Source organism: Orussus abietinus, unplaced genomic scaffold, assembly GCF_000612105.2.
Source record: "Orussus abietinus isolate OABI.00-Male unplaced genomic scaffold, Oabi_2.0 scaffold31, whole genome shotgun sequence".
In the NCBI taxonomy this organism is placed as follows: Eukaryota; Metazoa; Arthropoda; class Insecta; order Hymenoptera; family Orussidae; genus Orussus; species Orussus abietinus.
In genome coordinates this window covers 755,591-774,571 of record NW_019394774.1, presented here as the reverse complement: position 1 = coordinate 774,571, position 18,981 = coordinate 755,591, and the positions used below count along the sequence as shown (strand labels likewise).

The following is an 18,981-nucleotide window of genomic DNA, read 5'->3' as shown; positions in this document are numbered from 1 at the left end:
TGCACTTTTTATATAAAATTCCTTTTATTTTCGATCAGTCCCATGTAACAATGGGGGAAGTCAAAAAATCATATATTTCGAACAAGACAAGTCACTCTTTTACTTTGGAGATTTCTTCCTTTGTTTCACTTTGAGCATTGTCCAGGTGCGAAGGTGAAAAATTGCAACCTGTGTAAGCACCCCGTTCCCGGCAGTAAATAAGGAGACTTCTCCAGTAGGGATCTCGAGATAGCAAATATGGATTCCCAACAATGACAAGCAACGCCCGCGCTCGAGTTATTGCGACATTCAATCGTTTTGGAGAAGCAACAAAGCCGAGAGAATGCCTGATATCTTGAGTAACAAAGTCCTTTGTTGATCTTACTGTCGAAAGTATGATCACCATCCTCTCTTGGCCCTGGAATTCCTCCACACTACCAACTTTTGGTGCCTCGATGTCTAATTCCAAAAGTAAATCTCGAATGTGCCGAACCTGAAAAGAGATGTACAGGTCATATAATGGTTTTACTTTAATGGTTTAATGGAAAATCGCTAATTTGCAATAGTACTTTAGGTCAAATACTCTCTTAAACATATAATAAGTTTCTACTTGTTTCTTTACCTGTTTTCGATATGATGTAATAATGCCAATATCTTTGGCTTCGATGCCACAGTTGTAGAATTTTAAAAGGTACAAATACACCTGGCTAGCTTCTTCCGGGTTGTACCAACTTGGTGTATCGATATCCTGATGATTTTCCCCGTCTACTCCATGGAACACCACGGCAGGAGGTGTGTCAAGTCTCTGTGGGATCTCGGAAGACAGTAACCTCAAAACTTCTGCTTCGTTACTTTTCTCAGGGGACACCTGAAGGCATCATAGTGTTATTTATTGTAATCATTTTGTAGACGATTACTCGACTTAATAAGAACAGAAATAAGTTTGCATAAGTAATATTACAGCGAATCAGAAATAAAATACCTGCGATCGTAGCTCAGAATCATAAAACAGAGAATTGGGTATCTGTAGAATCTCAGGTAGACTTCGATAGTTCAGTAATAGCTTTGTAACGAGCCTTGGATCATAGCCTGTATCGAAACCTTCCGTGTCTCTTTGATATGGGAACCGATGCAGCAGTCGCACTAGGAAAGACTCTCCAAGGCCAAAGTGAAGTGCCAATTTACTTTGCACAACCGGTCCAAGTTGCATAGGATCACCAGCAAGAATGACACTTCCATAGTTCGAACGAACAAAACTAAGAGGTATCATAATTTCCGGTTCCGTGGCTTGCCCAGCTTCGTCAACAAGAATGTGAGAAAAATGTCCGCGAGGGAAGCCCATATTATGTAAAATTCCAAGAGCGATGCAAGTGCCAATAGTAATTCGGTGTCGTCCGAGAAGACTGGCTGGGCAAGAGATCTTTGGTCCTCCGTTATACTCCACGTGGTTTGTCTTGCCACGACAGGTCTCAGCAGCCAAGTCACCCGTTGCGCAGTATGGTAAGAGTCTTTCAGGAATCGAGTCATTTTCCAGACAATGATGCGCAATGAGACGTACCTGTGAATAGACAATCGTCCATAATTATTGAAACAAAAATGATAATTGCATATAAATTATCCGTGCGGTAACTTACCATATCACCAGGTTTAAGAGCTCCACAATCCAACAATCTCTCTGCAATTAAATTAGCAGAACTGTTCGAGGGAGTAGCTACAAGCAGACGGCTATCTGGAATGGTAGTTAAGATTTGAAGTATTGTTTCGCATAAAGTAATCGTCTTTCCTGTTCCAGGGGGACCAAATATTACATAGGGCAAAGGACGAGCTAATCCTTTCAATATGTTACGCACAGCCCTCTTCTGATGAAGATTCAACTTTCGGTTAAACCAGACTAGCTTGCGTTTCTTCAGCTGCGAGACGTAAGGGTCCACAACAGACTTGTCAGAATTTTCAAGGTTATTTGTTGGCTTATTTTGAGACATGTCTCTTTTAGTTGAGTTCTGACCAATGATCGTATTTGTGTGGTTGATAGGACGAGTTTCGTTTGCAACACATACTATTGGTTTCTCCAATTTAGGGCGTTCTCTTACGGCAGCATTGAAGAGTCTATCCGCAACTGAGATTCTTGGGGGACTTCGAACAATGCTTTCATTCGATATATCACTTGCAGCTGCTGTCCCTGAACTTGAGCATGAGGAAGAAATAGATTCACTTCTGTTGCGTATCAATTGATTGTTCTTTGGTTCTTCTTCACCAAGTTCTTCAAGATCTAATTGAGGCTCTTGTTCGACAACTCGATTGGGAAATAAGAAATCAGATCCAAGATAGTTTACAGCTGAATTAATTGCCGTATGACAACGGTTTATAGGGGACTGAGAGCATTTAAAAGTTACTTCGCACTCTTCATGGTTGTAGGTGTCATGAAAACTTGCATTAAATTTCAGAAACACTTCTGAACTCTTGATCTTATGAATATAGCCTTCATATTTCAATTTTCCTATTTGTTACATTATTGAAATATTAGTCAATCATAATTTGTACAGCATATTGTGGTGCAAATAGTAAAAAGAAGGAAAACAAACCTCCAGATGAGTCCCACTTAAAGGAGACAATCGCTCGATCTCCAGTTAAAAGAGAAGGTCTTTTCTCTGCCAATCCAGGTACACTTAAAACTAGATATTCTCCACAATGTCTCATTACTGCACTATTTATATCATACTGTTGCATATCCAATGTACGACCAATCTCCTCAAGGTACAAGAGTGCATGAAAGCGATCTTTATAATTACCGAATGATAATGGATTGGAAAGGCAAGGAACTGCATTTTCCACAGAAATTTCACATTCTACTTGAGTTTCCTGATCTCGAAGAGGATTCAAAACGGCATTCCAAAATATCTGCGGAACTTTGAATATACCATTTTTAACAGCCATAAACGCCGGGGGCTTGATAGGGCGTACACCTGGAATGTACATTGATCGATCTTCTTGTCTTTGGTTTGAAAATCTTTGTGCTACTTGATGCCGATTATTCCTGGAACGTTGAAAATTGGTTGTTTTTGCCTGTCCCTTACATCCTTGAGATTGACCCTATGAATTGATAACAATACATGAAAGTAAATAAGTCTTTTCTGAGTAGTGTAGGAATTTTATTTGAATTGCATCTTTTTAACTACGCTTACCTGGGTAAGCGGGACTACAGTCAAAGAACGCCATGTATACATTCCTTGGTCGCTCTCTATGCTATCGCTGACTACTTTGTCACCAACACAAGGAATATAGCCAGGTTCACAAGATGTTTTTCTGAAGAAAATTGTTTTATCAATTGTTCCCTCTCCCATATTCACATTATACTCTGTAATGACTCCAACTGTTAGCTTCGATCTTAAGGGTTGTATAGCATCAACTTCTAGTACCTCTCCACTATAACTGTTAGAATCTGTATCAATCTGTACCAGTGATTCAAGTTGTACCCAATCTCCGACTGCTGGTATAAATTCAGACTTGACTTTATCCAAATTGATAGACACATCGATAGGCTCAAGGTGAACAGTTCTGCCTTCACGCCGCTCTATTCTTCCAATGGTATTTCGTTTCATAATCCCCGTTTTAACGACTGCCACTTGTTCCTCGGCTCTTTCATCGTCCCAGCACTCGTCAACCACATAAAGTATTTTTCGTATCTTCTGTTCTTCATCCTGGTTTCTTTGGAAAGCTAAATAATAAACTTTATCGTCTACATTTATCGTGCTACAAGAAATATTGATTCTCTCGCACATGTATCGACCATCAATGAGAACATAATCATCCGTTACAAGGGAAACTTTTCCCGTTTTATAAAAACAACCTTCTTGTAAACCCGAAGCAACATTCTCTGCAGCAGATGTGGGTTCCTCATACCTGCTTTCAATACGCGCTAGAACCTCATTTATATCAGGTTCAGCATCGGGATTATATCCTAACACATATTTAATGGCATTTGCTACCAGGGAAAACATTGTCACTTAGGTTCTGTTACTGCTATCCAAATACCTACAGGAAAGAAACTTTAGAAGCTTTTTCATAAAAGTAAAAGGCATTTTAAATACTGCAACAGTTATGTTTACTGGTCGATCGACTGATATCTCCATTCGGTTGCCTTCAGATACTCAAGTTCTTTTCGCAACGACAGTACACGTTTCAGGTGCAACTCTTTAATCTGTCGTTTTTGTTGCTTTTGCACGTGTAATTCAGATTTCATAAGATTCAGGATCTTCGACGTTTGGGTTCCACTCGTACTTAATTCTGACTCTTGGGACTGGCTTTGTCTCGCCGACGATAACGTTGTAGGCGATAACGTCGTCGAATTCATAGTTTTATCTTATAACATTCTACCTACAAATACGGTTATTTTCACTTAAATCTAAATCAACAATTATACACTGTAACTATCCGAGAATACACACGTGTGAAGAAATACCTAACTTTTATTTGCGCGTACTTGCCTTACACCATAGATTATAAGGTGATAAGGTGTGCTTACACCTGTCAGCCAATCAGAGAGCGAGCACAGGTCCTATCGTCTTGAAGGGGGGAATTCGAACTTCAACCTTTATTGCTCCATTTTATTGGTTGTCTACAACGGAAAGAATACCAATTAAAACCATGGATTCATAAGAAATGGATGGAGCATAAAGTATGTACAATTTTAAACGAGAGATCTGAATTTCTAGACATAAGAAGAGAGGATGTAACGGCCATCTTCCGTTGCTACGCACACACGCGCAATCTCGTATTCGTGACAGCGGCAATCAAAGTGTGTTTACGGTGTCTTTTTTTTAAATACGATAGAGCACATTCCAAGAGATATGAAATGAAACAATTCTCTTGGACATTTCTTTCCAGAACAGGAAATCGCGAATGTCAGGAACAATTGCCATATACGTAATTTAAATTCTTTTTATATCTGTTTAGAACGCATGAGAACGCGCTAGCAATGAAAGATGGCCGCCACTCGTTCCTTCCCCTTGTCTTAAGCTTCACCTGACAACGATATTTTTCGTCTCTCTTTTCTTAGATCTATGGCTAAACTCGTAACTATATAGACGGCACAAACATGAAACGTGGATTGCAAACCTAGTTTCACCTGAAAGCAATTTCACTATCTAAGAGCTCGGTTTTTTTTATCGATACCTCAAAGAAATTTAATCCAGAGTGAAAACATTACGAAAAGGTAAACCGTATAAAGAAATATCAAAGAGTATCGACGTTATCTCAGTTAAGCGTAAACACATCCAAAATATACGTATACTTTCTACTTTCGCAGGCCATTTTACTCCGAAATAACGAAAACCTCTTTTCCCTCCCACCCGACAATTTCTCCCCGTCATTAACGGCGAATTTTCCAAAAGAAGCAGGCGAGGAGACGTGAAAGTGATCTCGCACGATATGTTAATCTTTCACCGACCCCGATATTGCGTAAGAGAAAGGGCCGTTAACCGCATAGGTGGAGACTCGAGTGCGATAATTTTTTAATAGCCTCAGAATCCGAGGAAGCGCGATCACCGAAATAAGCGAAGAAAAGCGTCGTTTCAGGCGCCAAGATTAACGCTAGGGGCTCGGGGACGAAGAAACGTGTATAAATTCACGGCAACCGATGGGTCCAAATCGATTTCGACTCGCGTTATCTCGGCGCCTGTCTTTTCTTGCCAAGGGCGGAGAGGTCCCCTCGTAGCGACGCCACTGCGTTCGATCGCTCGCGGATAGTCGCGCGGCGATCGGCGGCATTCAGGCAGTAGCCGTTGAGCCATTCGGATCGCTCACGCTTCGTGTCACTGCGAGTCTACGTACGAATACGAAATAAAAGCGTTAAGGACGTTTCGAAGCTCGTCAGATCGACCCCTCTCGTCGCAGGTGAGGACTCGTCCATGTTTCGTGGCCGTAAGGTTAACGTCTTCCCGGATTCACGTGTGCTCTTCGTTCAGGTTTTCCAGGCGACCACGAGCGACACCCCGAGGCGCTCGCGCTCGCCCTACCAGTCCGCTCCGAGCAGCCCTCGACGCTCGATCCAATTTTCACGCTAAAAGGCGGCCGTCCAGCAGGGCGTTACCATTTTATATGACTTTTCTTCGACGACGAGGTGAGTCCGCCCGGGGGAGGCTAGCAACTCGCGCGGCCATGTTGGCGCCTCGTCGCCACTCGAAGCGTCGAGGTGCCCGAGCTAATTTTAGCGACCAGCCATTTTGGTCGTGGAGCGCGTCGCGGAATTCCGCCGCCGAGAAATTTGTGGAACGGGTCAGCTTTCCGAAGCATCGGCCTCTGATTTCGAGAATCTTATCGTGGGCTTCGAAATGACACGCCATTTTTAAATGGCTCCGGCCGACGACGCAGTTCTCGCTAGAGGGTCTTGATCCGGAAACACGAGTCGTTTTGTAGGTTAACTACTTCACGCGGTCGGCTGAATCCTGGTTTCTGCCTTCGTCCTAGCCCTAATTTAAGCCTGACTTAATTGTTACAGCGAAAAGAATCATGGGGAGCGTTTATGCCTTCGTCATTGTAACCCTAGTCTGAGGTCCTAATCCTTAAAATTTCCCAATTTTGGATTTAATGTATCCTGAAATTTGAGAAACAGGCGCATGCGCCTCGTATGCAAAAGAGCGTGATTTAAATGTGCTCATAACTAAGAGTTGAGAGCTCATGAATAAGAGTTAGAATTTGAACACAAACTGTTTCAGGATAATATGATAGGGGAAAAGGTAAATGAAGGTTAGAATGGAAGGCTTAACATAAACACAGTTTAGCTTTGGTACAACTTCGATGTCATTTAAATACAACTCTAGTTTATCTTTAGTTTTGGTAGAAGTTTAAGATCGAGCGGAAGTTGCGAACCTGGACACAGGGCAGGTGTTGGCTGCTCTACGTTGACTTAACGTGTTATGGATTCACTCATCGTCGACATTATATGGATTTTCAATGCTTTGTTAACCAAGGATGTATCGATATGTTTTTTGAACTCTGTCAATCCAAGAATGTATTCAAACATGTTTGCAGAGAGAAAAGAAGGCAGTCACAGGTGTTCGCTTCTGCACACGTTATCCTCACACATCCTGTGTTTGGAAATAGGTCTTTTTTGCACAGAGACTTTTGGGAGACTTGAACGCAATTGGAAGTTTTTTTTCCATTCTATCCTTGGTACACGATTTGCAATAGTTTTTGTGTTTATCGACTCGAAGCAAAGTGAGATGGCCTTATTTGACCCATAAACCATACATGTGGACATATACGATAACGACAAGAAATAAATATTAACTCCCATGATAATAGGATTCCAGAAGCTCTGGATGATATCTCGACGATAGATCGATAGCCAGGAAAATCATTTTCATCGCATCTAAATCACCCCCATTGCTGTATTAGATTTTCTCTCAAAGTGTGCTTAAATACACAAGGATAAATTTATTTATAAATTGACAATTTACAAACGTCTTGATTAATACAAATTTATACGAATCGTACATTTCTAAATAGACAGTTAATATCAGAAGTTTAATATTTGCAATGTACTCGTTATATCGGTTTTATCTTGGCTAGAAAAAAAAAAAAAAATTGGGTTATGGAGAGTTAAGAAGTGATTTCCACATCGGAGAAGTTCAAAATCATTTCCTGCTTGAGAACCACCGTGGTAAGCGGATGTTACATTGCGTAAGATATTAATTACACGAGCAACGTAATCCTCGATAAAGCTCGCGAAACGATATCGTACACATCGGGGACAAGTTCGAGGAAAAGGATGCAAACCGCAATCGCGTCGACCGTTTGCCGAATCCGAGCCGGTAAAAAAAGAGAGGGAAGGCTTCGTAACGCCTGCGGAGCAGCGATTATCGAGACGGGGGAGCGATTTGCTCGTGTTTTTAAAAACAATATCGCGTTTCATAGTGCGCCTCTGAGAAACAAGTGCGCCAGTAAGGCCGGGGTCCCACTGAGTGCGTCGAGTGGCTCACAGAGCGCGGCGCGTCAGGGCGTCCAGCGTTACGCGGAGCACAGCGCGTCGCGTGTCACATAAGACGCGGCGCGACAACGCGTAGGGTGTTGCGTAGAGCACAGCGCGGCGAGTGTCACACAGCGCGGCGCGACAACGCGTCGGGGATGAAAAATCAATCAGAGCCGCACTTAACCTCGTGCGGCCATTGATACGTATAATATTAACTGCTGCATATCAGTCGTACTAACAATGTTTGTCGGATCGGTGTCGGTACGCGTTGGTACCGATACTTGTCGGATAGTCTGAAACGACCTTAATTGGTGTATCGTACAGGGTAGCCTTTCAAAAGCTTGGAGTAAAACTCGAAACCTTGGAGGACTCGGTCGGCCTGCTTGAACTTTACATTTCGTAATATTTTCCGCGGATCCGTTATCGCGATACGTGTTATCTTCGGTAATGACGACGCCAAGACCTCCGGGGAAAATTTCCATTTCTCGGAACCCGGGGAAGTTCTATACTCGGCGCTCGACGAGGATGAGAAACGAAAATATCTGGCTAATCGTTGCGGCGATTACGCGGCAATACCGAATTTAAATTCGGGATTCACGGACAAGGAATTAATTGGCCGAGAATCGCGTAAGGTCGTGCGACATGGGGAATGGTATTTTTCAGTTAAATGACAAACGTGTCGATTTTGAGTAACAGGAAGTATTACCCGTGGGTTGATACGGCGCGGTGATTACTTTTCGTTATCGGCTGTAATATATCCAAGTGCTCTGGCAGCTTATACAGGGTGTCGGATAGCCTCTCCACCTCTGTTAAATGGAGAGATTGGTTTAATTGAAAATCCAGAAAAATTGTAACAAGTGAATCGGGTATGCTCCATCGAATGGTGATCATTCCAACTTCCGGTAATAAGTGGTAGTGGGATATCCATACCGGAAGTTCGAGTTTTTCAAACGTTGCATGGTTGTTTTATCGCAGTTTCAGGTGTACGCGAAAAAGTAAGACAGTTTTGTCTTGAAGACTCTTCTCTTTTTTATTCTTTGAAAATGTCGCCATCAGGCTTGAAACGATCTTAAAAGTAATTCATAAATAGGATAGCCAGCAAATGATCCATTCTAATTAGAAGCCGTATTTCTTAATACATTTTCTTTATTGCGTTCGCGCGTAATTTTATTTTGCAATTAAAAATAATCATATTTCAAACATTTTACTTATAATTCGAATGGATAATTTTCTGGCTAACCGTCCTATTCATGTACTACACATTCCAAATCATTTCAGGTTTGATGGAGACATTAAAAAAAAAAGAGAGAACTTTGAAACAAAATTTTCTCGTTTTTTTGACGTGGAATGTAAAACCGACGAAAATTACCATGTACCGTTAGAAAAACTCGACTTCCGACGTCGATATCCTATTTCCGTTTATTACCGTAAGTTGAAAATATCAATCGATATAACTTGGCAAGGGTGGGCGAATTATCAGAGACACCTTGTATAGCGATTCGCGTGTGGAATTTCAGTTTCGCTCGCGCGATAAGAGCTCGAAAAACGTCACGAAACTGGCGAATTTATCGTGTCGCGTTTATCGAGCAGTGCACGGCTAATCAAGGCTTGCATTCGTAATCTCATTTATTTAATTGCTTTTTCTCTACCTTTTGCAATTTAACCCTGGAAATATTACTCAGTCGAGAACTCAAGAGCTCGCGACATCGAGTCGTCGATTTATCGAATGAATTTCTTTTCTAGAGCCAGGACTTTTCAACGGGTTCTCGACCTCGATCTGAGAAAACGTCTCCAGTTTAGCAGTTCAGCTCTTTTTTTTTTTTCCTTTCCGCGATTCCTTTGAACGCACACCGGGAGAAATGATATTCAACGGCTTAAGCCTCGTCCACATTGATTCCTGGCAGGGGCATGCCAGCGAAACTTTGCCTTGAACTTTAAATTGCCGTCCGTTTCTTCTGGTCCGCGGTTGCATCGGAAATGCAGCGTTTCTCCTTGACCTATCCTACGGACAGGATTTCCGCATTGCATGCGGCCGAAAACCCGATATATAATGTCATTTTGCACCTGCCGGTTGGATTCTGATTTTGGTTCGGCTATTTTGATCGATCGCCTCCAAGCGTTTCCGACCTTTAACCGATACTTCGATTAGGAATAAATCCGATTTGATGGACCTCTGTCGGAACTTCATGTTTATGAGACCTAAAGGGCCGGTTGCACCTACCATGATTGGCGTAAAGTTTCTTAAAATGATTAGTTACGTCGAAAAAAAAAATTTAGCTAACCGAGGATTAAAATCCGCTGTTAGGTAACTACCCGAAATAGGGCGATTAACTCTAATCGCTCGTTAAGTCATCTTTGATTAAGGATTTTTACTTCAATGTCGGTGCAACTCGGGCATGTACTCATGTCTCGCATAAAAACCTCGAATAACAGTGGCCGTAAGCATAACAAGCAAGAATTGACCAATCAAATTGTCAAACATTGACGGCATATTAAATTTTCTGCAATTCGATCGACCGAGATTGATTGCCTCGAGATTCTTTGACCAGGATTAATCTCGGATTAGGGAGACTCGCGTTGCACCGGAAAAAATGAGACTAACGGAAGATTAAATTCCGCTATTAGGTAACTACCCGAAATGGAGCAATTAACTTTAATCGCTCGTTAAGTCATCCTTGATTAAGGATTTTTACTTTAATGTCGGTGCAACTCGGGCATGTACTCATGCCTCGCATAAAAACTTCGAATAACAGTGGCCGTAAGCATAACAAGCAAGAATTGACCAATCAAATTGTCAAACATCGAAGGGATATTAAATTTTCTGCAATTCGATCGACCGAGATTGTCCCGAGATCTTTTGACCAGGATTAATCTCAGATTAGCGAGATTCGCGTTGCATCGGAAAAAGATATACTAACCGAAGATTATAAACTACTGTTAGGTAACCACCCGAAATTGAGCGATTTACTCCAATCACGCTACCCTTGATCAGGGATCGCTTAACGCGTTATTCGGGATAAACTCTCGATTTCTGGTAGTTATCTGACGGCGAATTTAAATGTTCACTATATCCTAATCTATCTAGTTGCAATACGAAGTACACTAATCCGAGATTAACTAACTCTACTTAAGGAATCCCTTGAAGTTACCAAAACGATTCAGCCTCTTCACCGAAGCAAACGAGCTCGGTTGAGTGAACTAGCCGAGGGATTCACTTGAAAACCGGTGAAAACGATTTCTTTCTTTAAGAACCGATTGTCATTGATTTCATACGATTCGGTTTCATCCGACGCAAGTGATGGTTCGGCCTTAAAATCGTGACATTGCCTCGATGATTTCCACCGATTTCCAGGCGATATTTCTCGCATTAAAATCCACGATTTCCCGAGTGAATAACCTTCGGTTCATTCGACCTACTAATTTATTTTCCGAGGCGAGGGGTTATTCGCTGAGAAATCAGTGAAAACGATTTCCTTCATTGAGTGCCGATTGCCTTTCATACGATAATATAACATAATTTCACACGATAAATGACAACGCGATTCGGTAATGAGTGAGGGTTCGAGCCTTAAAATCGTGACAACGTTTCGGTCGTTTCCACCGATTTCCAGGTGACATTTTTTGCATATTAAAGTCCACGATTTTCCGAGTGAATAACCTTCGGTTCCCTCGACCTGATTTATTTTTCGAGGTGAACGAGATATGCGGTCGGTTTCGCGCAGATTTCATAATTACAGATATGAAATGAATTTTCTGCGAGCCCTAACCGTCTTCCAGCCGGTTCCACGTGGAGGTTGGCTTCCCTGACCTACCGCAGGCACTTTCCGGGCCGGCTGGGAAGATCCTGAGAAACGAGGAAAATCGGGTGAAAATCTGACCTTGGCCACGCGGGGGGCCTGGCCAGGACCCGCGCTTCCCGATCGGCGGCCCCCTAACCCGATCAATACCAGGGCGGCCCGCCGAGTGTGCACGTATATATAGCGCCCCGTACACCCCGTGTACACGGGGGCGCGCATGCGCGCATGCGCGGCACCCACCCCGGAGGACACGACCATTGGCCGGCCGCGCCGACCCGGGACAGTTCCTCGTTACTCGCTCGCCTCCTCGCAACGGGCCCTCGCCGCCCTCGCCACGGTCTCGACCGATTCGCCAAAGAGCCACCCCGAGAGGGACACAGGAGCCGAGCCTCTTCTACGCACTCTAGGACGAGCCGGACCGGGGCCAACCACCTTCGGACACACCGCGACTTATGCGTCTACGCCGAGGAGGTAACGCCCCGGTCGTGTCGTTCCCGTTTCCCCGGTCCCCCGGTCCCCCGGTCCCCCGGGGGTCGATACCGCCCCAGGACCCCGAACACGGGGTCGGCCAGTGCCCTTGGATTTTGTTTATTTATTTTCCTTACGCCCTTTTTAGTTGAGTTTTTGGATCTCGAAGGATCTCGAAGTGGGTCCGGTGCACCGCATCGGGGTTCCCATCTCCCGATGATCCCCCTGGAGGAACGGTCAGGATCGATCGGTCCTGCGAGGTTCTCGTTGCATCCTCGATTTTATATCTTGAAGGGAGACCGGGAGGACCCTGGGATCTTAATCTTGGGAGATGGTTCTTGACTCGTAGCGGATGATCCGGAGACCCCGGGGATCTTTATGGGGTAAAGGGGTCGGGCCTTCCATGAGATGGTCCCGGATGCCAGGGGTCGATACCTTGCGAACTCCTGATCACGCTTAAGGGGGTTTTGCGGGCTCGAGGCCCACTAATCCTGAGGTCTTTTTCGGATTCAATTATTGTTCGAAGGGGACAAACGAAATATTGTTATCTCTCGTACGTCGTTACTGTAGAGATAATAAAATTTCAGACAAATATCTTTCGGGGTTTGGGGTTGCGGTGGGTCCTTGGAGAACCGGAGCGCATCACACGGTGTACGTGGTTTCGACGGAATTTATTGTTAGCAACGAATGCCGTTAAACATTAGTGATATGTCCTCTCGTGTCCGCATTGTGGGACTCGACGAACATGTTTCAATGAAAATTTATAGATTTACGGGTAAAAATGTGGGGCGAGTCGAATTTTCTACCAAAAGTCTGTCTTTGTCATTTAATAAAGTGGATTGTTTGTCCAACATTAATGCACGAGTTCCATATTGTAGATACAGATTCACGTGTCGCATATGTTTAATGGCATTTATTTCTAACAAATAGTTTAGTCGAAATCCTGTGCGTGTTAAAACTCGGTATGGTGCCATTTCTCTAACGGTTTAATATAACTGTAAACTGGTGAATTTTCGTTTTTTTTTTCCTTTAATAGTCTTTATAGTAAATTCCATAAAAATAGGGCAAATAGAAGTATTGCGTCCCTTTGTCTTATAATTTAATTCGAGGGAGGCATTAAGCATTGACCGCGTTAAACCCATGTATCCCCTTAATCGCGGACACGATTACCCATGGTGAACACCTTGGCGGAGCCCGAGGGAGGAACGAGGAACACAGGTCGATATCTTTCGACCCCCTTGGAGACGTTTAATCGTGCTTGTCCGTCGATAACGCTTTGCCCGGTCTCTGGGGCGAGGAGGAACGCAAAATGCAGGGCGCGGAGATGCACTCGAGGAAGGCTCTTTTTAAGCCCAGAGGAATCCTGGTCGCGTGATGACCCCTCGTTGGACCAGGTGCCAATCGGTACTTGGCACCGATGCTCGCGTCAATATTGATCGCCCCCGGGATATCGGAACTTTATTTCGAAGAATCAGCCCCTCCTGGAGAGCGAAGTGATGCGACTATTACGCGTTGAAGTTTCAGATGATTCGGTGTAGCCAGCTTGGAGAACAGTTTTATAACTATTTTGACGTTTTAGGTGTATGGAGTGACCCTTTCGTATCACCTTAAGGGATCCTCCCGTGGCAATTGTTACGGGGCCTAGTAGCTCTCGCTCGTCCTCTCCCCGTGTTTTGTCCGCGGTTCCTCGCCGGACACCTTCTTCGGACGTAAAGTAACGCTAACCAAATTCTTCCCGGCTATCATGGTTTTCGAGTCGGCGAGTTCGCGCGAAAACCACCTCGACGATCCCTGGAGAGGCCAGGGGCCCTTCTGAAATCCTGGAATCGGCGACGTCGCGTCTTCCCCTCCATTTTCTTCTTCTTTACTTTTCCTCTTCCGGGAGCCCGTCAGCAAGCAAAAACCCGCAAATGAAAGAGTCGGAGGTCCCTGTCCGAGGGCGGCGATAAGGAGTCACCCCGATGGTCCGACCTGCGCCCTTTTGAACCGATCCAAGCCCCGATGAGACGGAACTTCTCGTCCTTCTTCTCGCTTTTCGCCCTTCGATTGCGAATGCCCGCGAAATGGGCCCGGGATGTCTCGTCGCGATGTCGCACGACCTCGAGTGTTGACTCTGGGGGAGAATGAAGAGATATGGCGAGACCAGGGAGGTAGAAATGTGGACGACGAGTTCCAGGTTCGGTTCTTCGCCAACCTTCCCTGATAAGGCTCCTCCTTTCCTCGATTTCTCCAACGTTAATGGCCCTTTAACCCTCTATGGGCCCGTGTAACTTTCAGGTCACATTTTAAATGAAAAATGTTTTTTTCATTTGCATATATAGGTTCCTAATTGGTGATTTTTCGTTCCCCCAATTTTTTTTTATTTAAAACTAAAATTCGGCCCATAGAGGGTTAACACGTTCCCTACCACGTGGGGCGTATGCGCCCCACGCTGAACTTTCCGTTCAAGCCATTTGGTATTATCATTGTAAAGCGAAGAATTTTTTAAAAATTCATTATGCAGTCAATTATGGGCATCTTAATGCTATTAGTGATACGCTCATTTGATCGTGGCATGTTGGAAAGTCTTCAAAAAACGGTCTGGCAGGGAACGTGTTAAATGCGAGGTAACACCCTTTGCTTCCACTTCTTCTGGGGGAAGGAGTGCTCCGGAACGAAGGAGACGGTTTCGAGGAATTTTTGGGTCACGGGCGTGCAAGCGTGCGTTAAGTTTAATAACATTTCCGGAATTAAAGGCCGGTGTTGCGACATTACCAGCTGGATGAGTCAATGGAAAGCTATGCAGTCGCTTGCATCGGTGCAAACCTGCGCGATCTGCTCGCACTTGGTCCCTCGATTAATGGGGGATTAATTCGTTAATTATTCCATTAATAATTGCCCGGACGAGTGTCCACTCGAGGAGAAGAAAAAGATCGAGGTAAAACGATGACTCGTGGGTCGCTTCGATGTTGGTCGATCTTATAGAAATGTCGTCTTCTTCTCTCGTCCGGTATTTTTCTTTTTTCTTTTTATTTTTTTTTTTTCAATGATGGCGCTGGTCTTAAGAATAGACTCCTGGGGGTGTCGAGAGACGGGAGAGAGTCTCATTCGGTGTTTTTGCATTTTCAGAAACATTCAGGATATCACCCAGAGGGAAAGAATTGGCGTGCAGCAAAGGCGGTGGCGGCCGGACATTGTCCAAGCATCCGACGAACGGCAGCATCATCTCCTTCGCGAGGTCGAGGCGCTTCTTACGCTTAAACGAGGGGTCGACGTCGCCGACGTGGAACCCGGATTTTCTTCAGGGCACGAGAAACGGACAGGCAGCGTGTATGATCATTGAGGACCGACCCCCTTTGTCCACCAGGTCGAGACAAAACCTGCATCAAGATAGCACCCAACGATTTCTGAACCACCTGGTCCTGCCCAAGCACAGGACCTCAAAATTTTCCAGGTCGATAGAGTCACCTAAAGTTCACTTAGCTTCGATTCGTTTCAAAGTTTACAACGTGGGTATAGAGGCGCATGAAAATTCAATTTTTTTTTTAAATTTAATTTGACTATAGGCATTTTTATCTTTATAAGAAATGAAATTTCATGGATGTTCACTCATATTCACGTGGTGAAGTTTGAAATGATTCGGTGCACCCAGTTTGAAGAACGGTTTTATAAATATTTTGACGTTTCATTTTGTTAGTTTTCATATGACCTTAAGGTGCAAAAATCGCGAGGATTTTCCGTTGGATTTTCCGAGGAGTTGATTGACGATCGGCGTGTCTCGGTTTTTGCAGTAACAGGCATCGGAAGCTGCAGCCATTCAGGGAAACGTGACTGCCGTCACCGTGTAGCGCGGCGCCCCGAATCGCCACGTACGAGAACAACCACCCTGACTCGACACGTAGAGAGCTACCAGCGGGTAGCGAGCACCGGGCGAGGTCGTCTAGGAGCGACCAAGCTGCCGCTCTCGGGCCACAGGGCCAGGTCTAGAGGAGCGAGATCGAAGACGCTGCCCACCTGAAGAAGCCTCAGAGGAGCGCGCAGGAGGAGTCTCTTCGGGGTCTGTTGGACTCGGACAACGGGACGGCGACCCGACGCGCAGGATCCCTGGAAGAAGCATCGGCGAAAGCCGCCAGGTAGAGACGAAGAAGCCGAAGAAGACGACCACCCGCCAAGATGGGGAGCGTCAACGTGAACCGGAGCGTCAGCGACGCGTTCTATCGGTACAAGATGCCGCGGATCCAGGCGAAGGTCGAGGGCAAGGGGAACGGGATTAAGACGGTGATCGTGAACATGGTCGACGTGGCCAAGGCGATCGGCAGACCGGCGACCTACCCGACCAAGTACTTCGGGTGCGAGCTCGGGGCGCAGACCCAGTTCGACTTCAAGAACGAGCGGTTCATCGTGAACGGCTCGCACGACGCGACCAAGCTCCAGGACCTCCTCGACGGTTTCATCAGGAAGTACGTCCTCTGTCCGAACTGCGAGAACCCGGAGACCGAGCTGATGGTCAGCGCGAAGAAGGGGACTATCTCGCAGGGGTGCAAGGCCTGCGGTCACCATGGCTTGCTCGAGAGCAACCACAAGCTCAACACGTACATCCTGAAGAACCCGCCTAGTCTTAATCCCGCGGCCCAGGGCAGCTCGTTGACCGAGGGCAAACGCGGCAAGCGCTCGAAGAAGGCCAACGGAGACGCCAACGGCGACCGCTCGGGCTCTCCCGAGAACGAGACCACCGGGACCACCACCGACATCGTCGTAGAGCCGCCCGAGAAGACCCCCGGCAAGCGGGAGGGCGCCAAGGACGAGGACGACGACAACTGGGCGGTCGACGTCTCCGAGGAGGCGGTCAGAGCTCGCCTCCAGGACCTCACCGACGGAGCCAAGGGCATGACCATCAGCGACGACCTCGACAAGACCGAGAAGGAGCGCATGGACATCTTCTACAAGCTGGTCAAGTGCCGCAGGGACGCCGGCCAGCTCGACAACCACAAGGAGCTCGTCAGCGAGGCCGAACGCCTCGAGATCAAGACCAAGGCCCCCCTGGTGCTCGCCGAGCTGCTCTTCGACGAGGCCATCGCCATCCAGGCCAAGAAACACCGCGTCCTCCTGCTGCGCTTCACCCACGACGACATCAAGGCACAGAAGTATCTGCTGAGAGGTATCGAACAGGTGATCGCTCTGCACAAAGAGAAACTAATGCCGAAGGTGCCTGGAATTTTAAAAGTAAGAACCCACGGCCCCACTGGCTATTTTATAGAGAGTATTTCGTCTGCGAGGTAGTCCCGGTAACGAGATTATACCCCGTTTTCAGCTTTTCTACGATTATGATATCTTGGAGGAGAAGGCTGTGGTCGAGTGGGCTAGCAAGGTCAGCAAAAAGTACGTGTCTAAAGATTTGTCCCAAGAAATCCATGACAAAGCCGCACCCTTCCTTACGTGGCTGGAGCAAGCCGAGGAGGAGGAGGATTCGGAAGATGACGATTTAGAGGTAAACGCTCACTTTCTTTCATTGTAGTTCTCGACCGATCCTTCTCAGAGAGTCGGTGAAGAATGTAGTTGGCGCGAAACTCTACCAAACTCCCCGATCGGTGTATAATATGGTATGGATCACGGATGACGGGAGTTGTGGCGAGTTTAATGGGAAAACTTGACCGCGGGTGGTTCTCTTCTTGGGGTCTCATCGAGCGAATTACGTAATTTCAGATCGAGTACGATGACAGAGCGAAGCAGCCACTGAAGCAACAGAAGCAACAGCAGCAAACTCCTCAGAAGACCGTCGACAACGACTCCGACGAAGAGGACGACTTCGATATCGATGCCATTTAAAAACGGACGCGGAACGCTCGGTTTAACGTAGATCAGAAAACGGCGAGAACTCGAGATCGGTATCCTGATCGAGAATTATTATCCGCAGGACGCAGAGTCGCAAGCGCAATGTCCAGTTCTAATTCCCAGACTTTTCCTACATTTAGTGAGAGAGCCGTTTGGAGGATCCAACTCGCCGCGCCACTTAGACTTGCGAAATTTTTATCGATTTCCATATTTAGCCTGCCATGTCTCTACGATTACGTTTTTAATTATTCTTCTTGCACCCTCTTTACCCCTCTCTCTCTCTCTCTCTCTCCCTTCATGTATTTCTCAAGTTTTCTTTTTTTTACCAATGCAATTACGAACGATTAATGCAGTTACCTCTTGCGGTTATTATTGAAACATTGAATGATTCCTTGAGACCCCTCAGCCGTCCCCTCGTGCACCTCCTTCGCGTAACGATCGGTCATTGGTCGAGAGTTACTAAGAAGTTTGCCTGCTAAAAGCGTTCTCTATTATATCTATTTACTATTCTGATGATTGATTATTCAAATAAACATGGTTTATTGCATTATTCTTGGGAGTTCCTGACTTGGAGTTGCAATATAATTTCAATATTCTATCCATATAAAAGTGGACCGCACTTGGTAGGATAAATGTAAATATCCTTTTAATCAGGGTTGAGTAACTTTACGTTTTTTGAAGTTTCGACGTATATATTACATAACCCACGTAGTTTACCGTAGAAGATTGTGGAAAACCAATAAATGACGTGTCCAATATGAAGGTTGCCGCAGATGTGCGATGTACGGCATCCGCTAGGTTATAAACGTCTTTTAGCGCATGTGTAAACACGTAAAGATTTTAAAGGAATAATTAATTTAGCGCTTGTGTTCTAAACTCTTTCGACTTCACCCAGTTAAATATAATATTTTTAACATTATTTATTAATTTCTATTTAGAATTAGAAGGGTACAAATA

General features: G+C 45.3%; 2 protein-coding genes across 5 annotated transcripts; one reads left to right on the top strand and one right to left on the bottom strand.

Moving 5' to 3' along the window:
• Positions 1-27: 27 nt before the first annotated feature.
• LOC105698633 (RNA helicase Mov10l1-like) lies at positions 28-4,447 on the bottom strand. Of its 2 annotated transcripts, XM_012423039.1 has the most exons (7): positions 4,086-4,447; positions 3,162-4,011; positions 2,562-3,069; positions 1,614-2,476; positions 962-1,537; positions 602-847; positions 28-472 (listed from the first exon to the last, which is right to left on the bottom strand). In XM_012423039.1, exons 2-7 carry the CDS (start codon positions 3,975-3,977, stop codon positions 92-94), a joined length of 3,390 nt encoding a protein of 1,129 aa, XP_012278462.1. In that variant the 5' UTR covers positions 3,978-4,011; positions 4,086-4,447; the 3' UTR covers positions 28-91. The 2 variants fall into 2 exon arrangements, with proteins under 2 accessions (XP_012278462.1, XP_012278461.1); XM_012423038.1 differs by having other exon boundaries at positions 3,162-4,447.
• A 1,305-nt stretch (positions 4,448-5,752) lies between these two features.
• LOC105698635 (eukaryotic translation initiation factor 5) lies at positions 5,753-18,574 on the top strand. Of its 3 annotated transcripts, none has more exons than XM_012423044.1 (6): positions 5,753-5,871; positions 5,943-6,097; positions 15,322-15,646; positions 15,990-17,415; positions 17,504-17,680; positions 17,896-18,574. In XM_012423044.1, exons 4-6 carry the CDS (start codon positions 16,366-16,368, stop codon positions 18,016-18,018), a joined length of 1,350 nt encoding a protein of 449 aa, XP_012278467.1. In that variant the 5' UTR covers positions 5,753-5,871; positions 5,943-6,097; positions 15,322-15,646; positions 15,990-16,365; the 3' UTR covers positions 18,019-18,574. The 3 variants fall into 3 exon arrangements, with proteins under 3 accessions (XP_012278467.1, XP_012278465.1, XP_012278466.1); XM_012423042.1 differs by having other exon boundaries at positions 15,984-17,415; XM_012423043.2 differs by lacking the exons at positions 5,753-5,871; positions 5,943-6,097 and adding an exon at positions 8,675-12,216 and having other exon boundaries at positions 15,984-17,415.
• Positions 18,575-18,981: the final 407 nt, after the last annotated feature.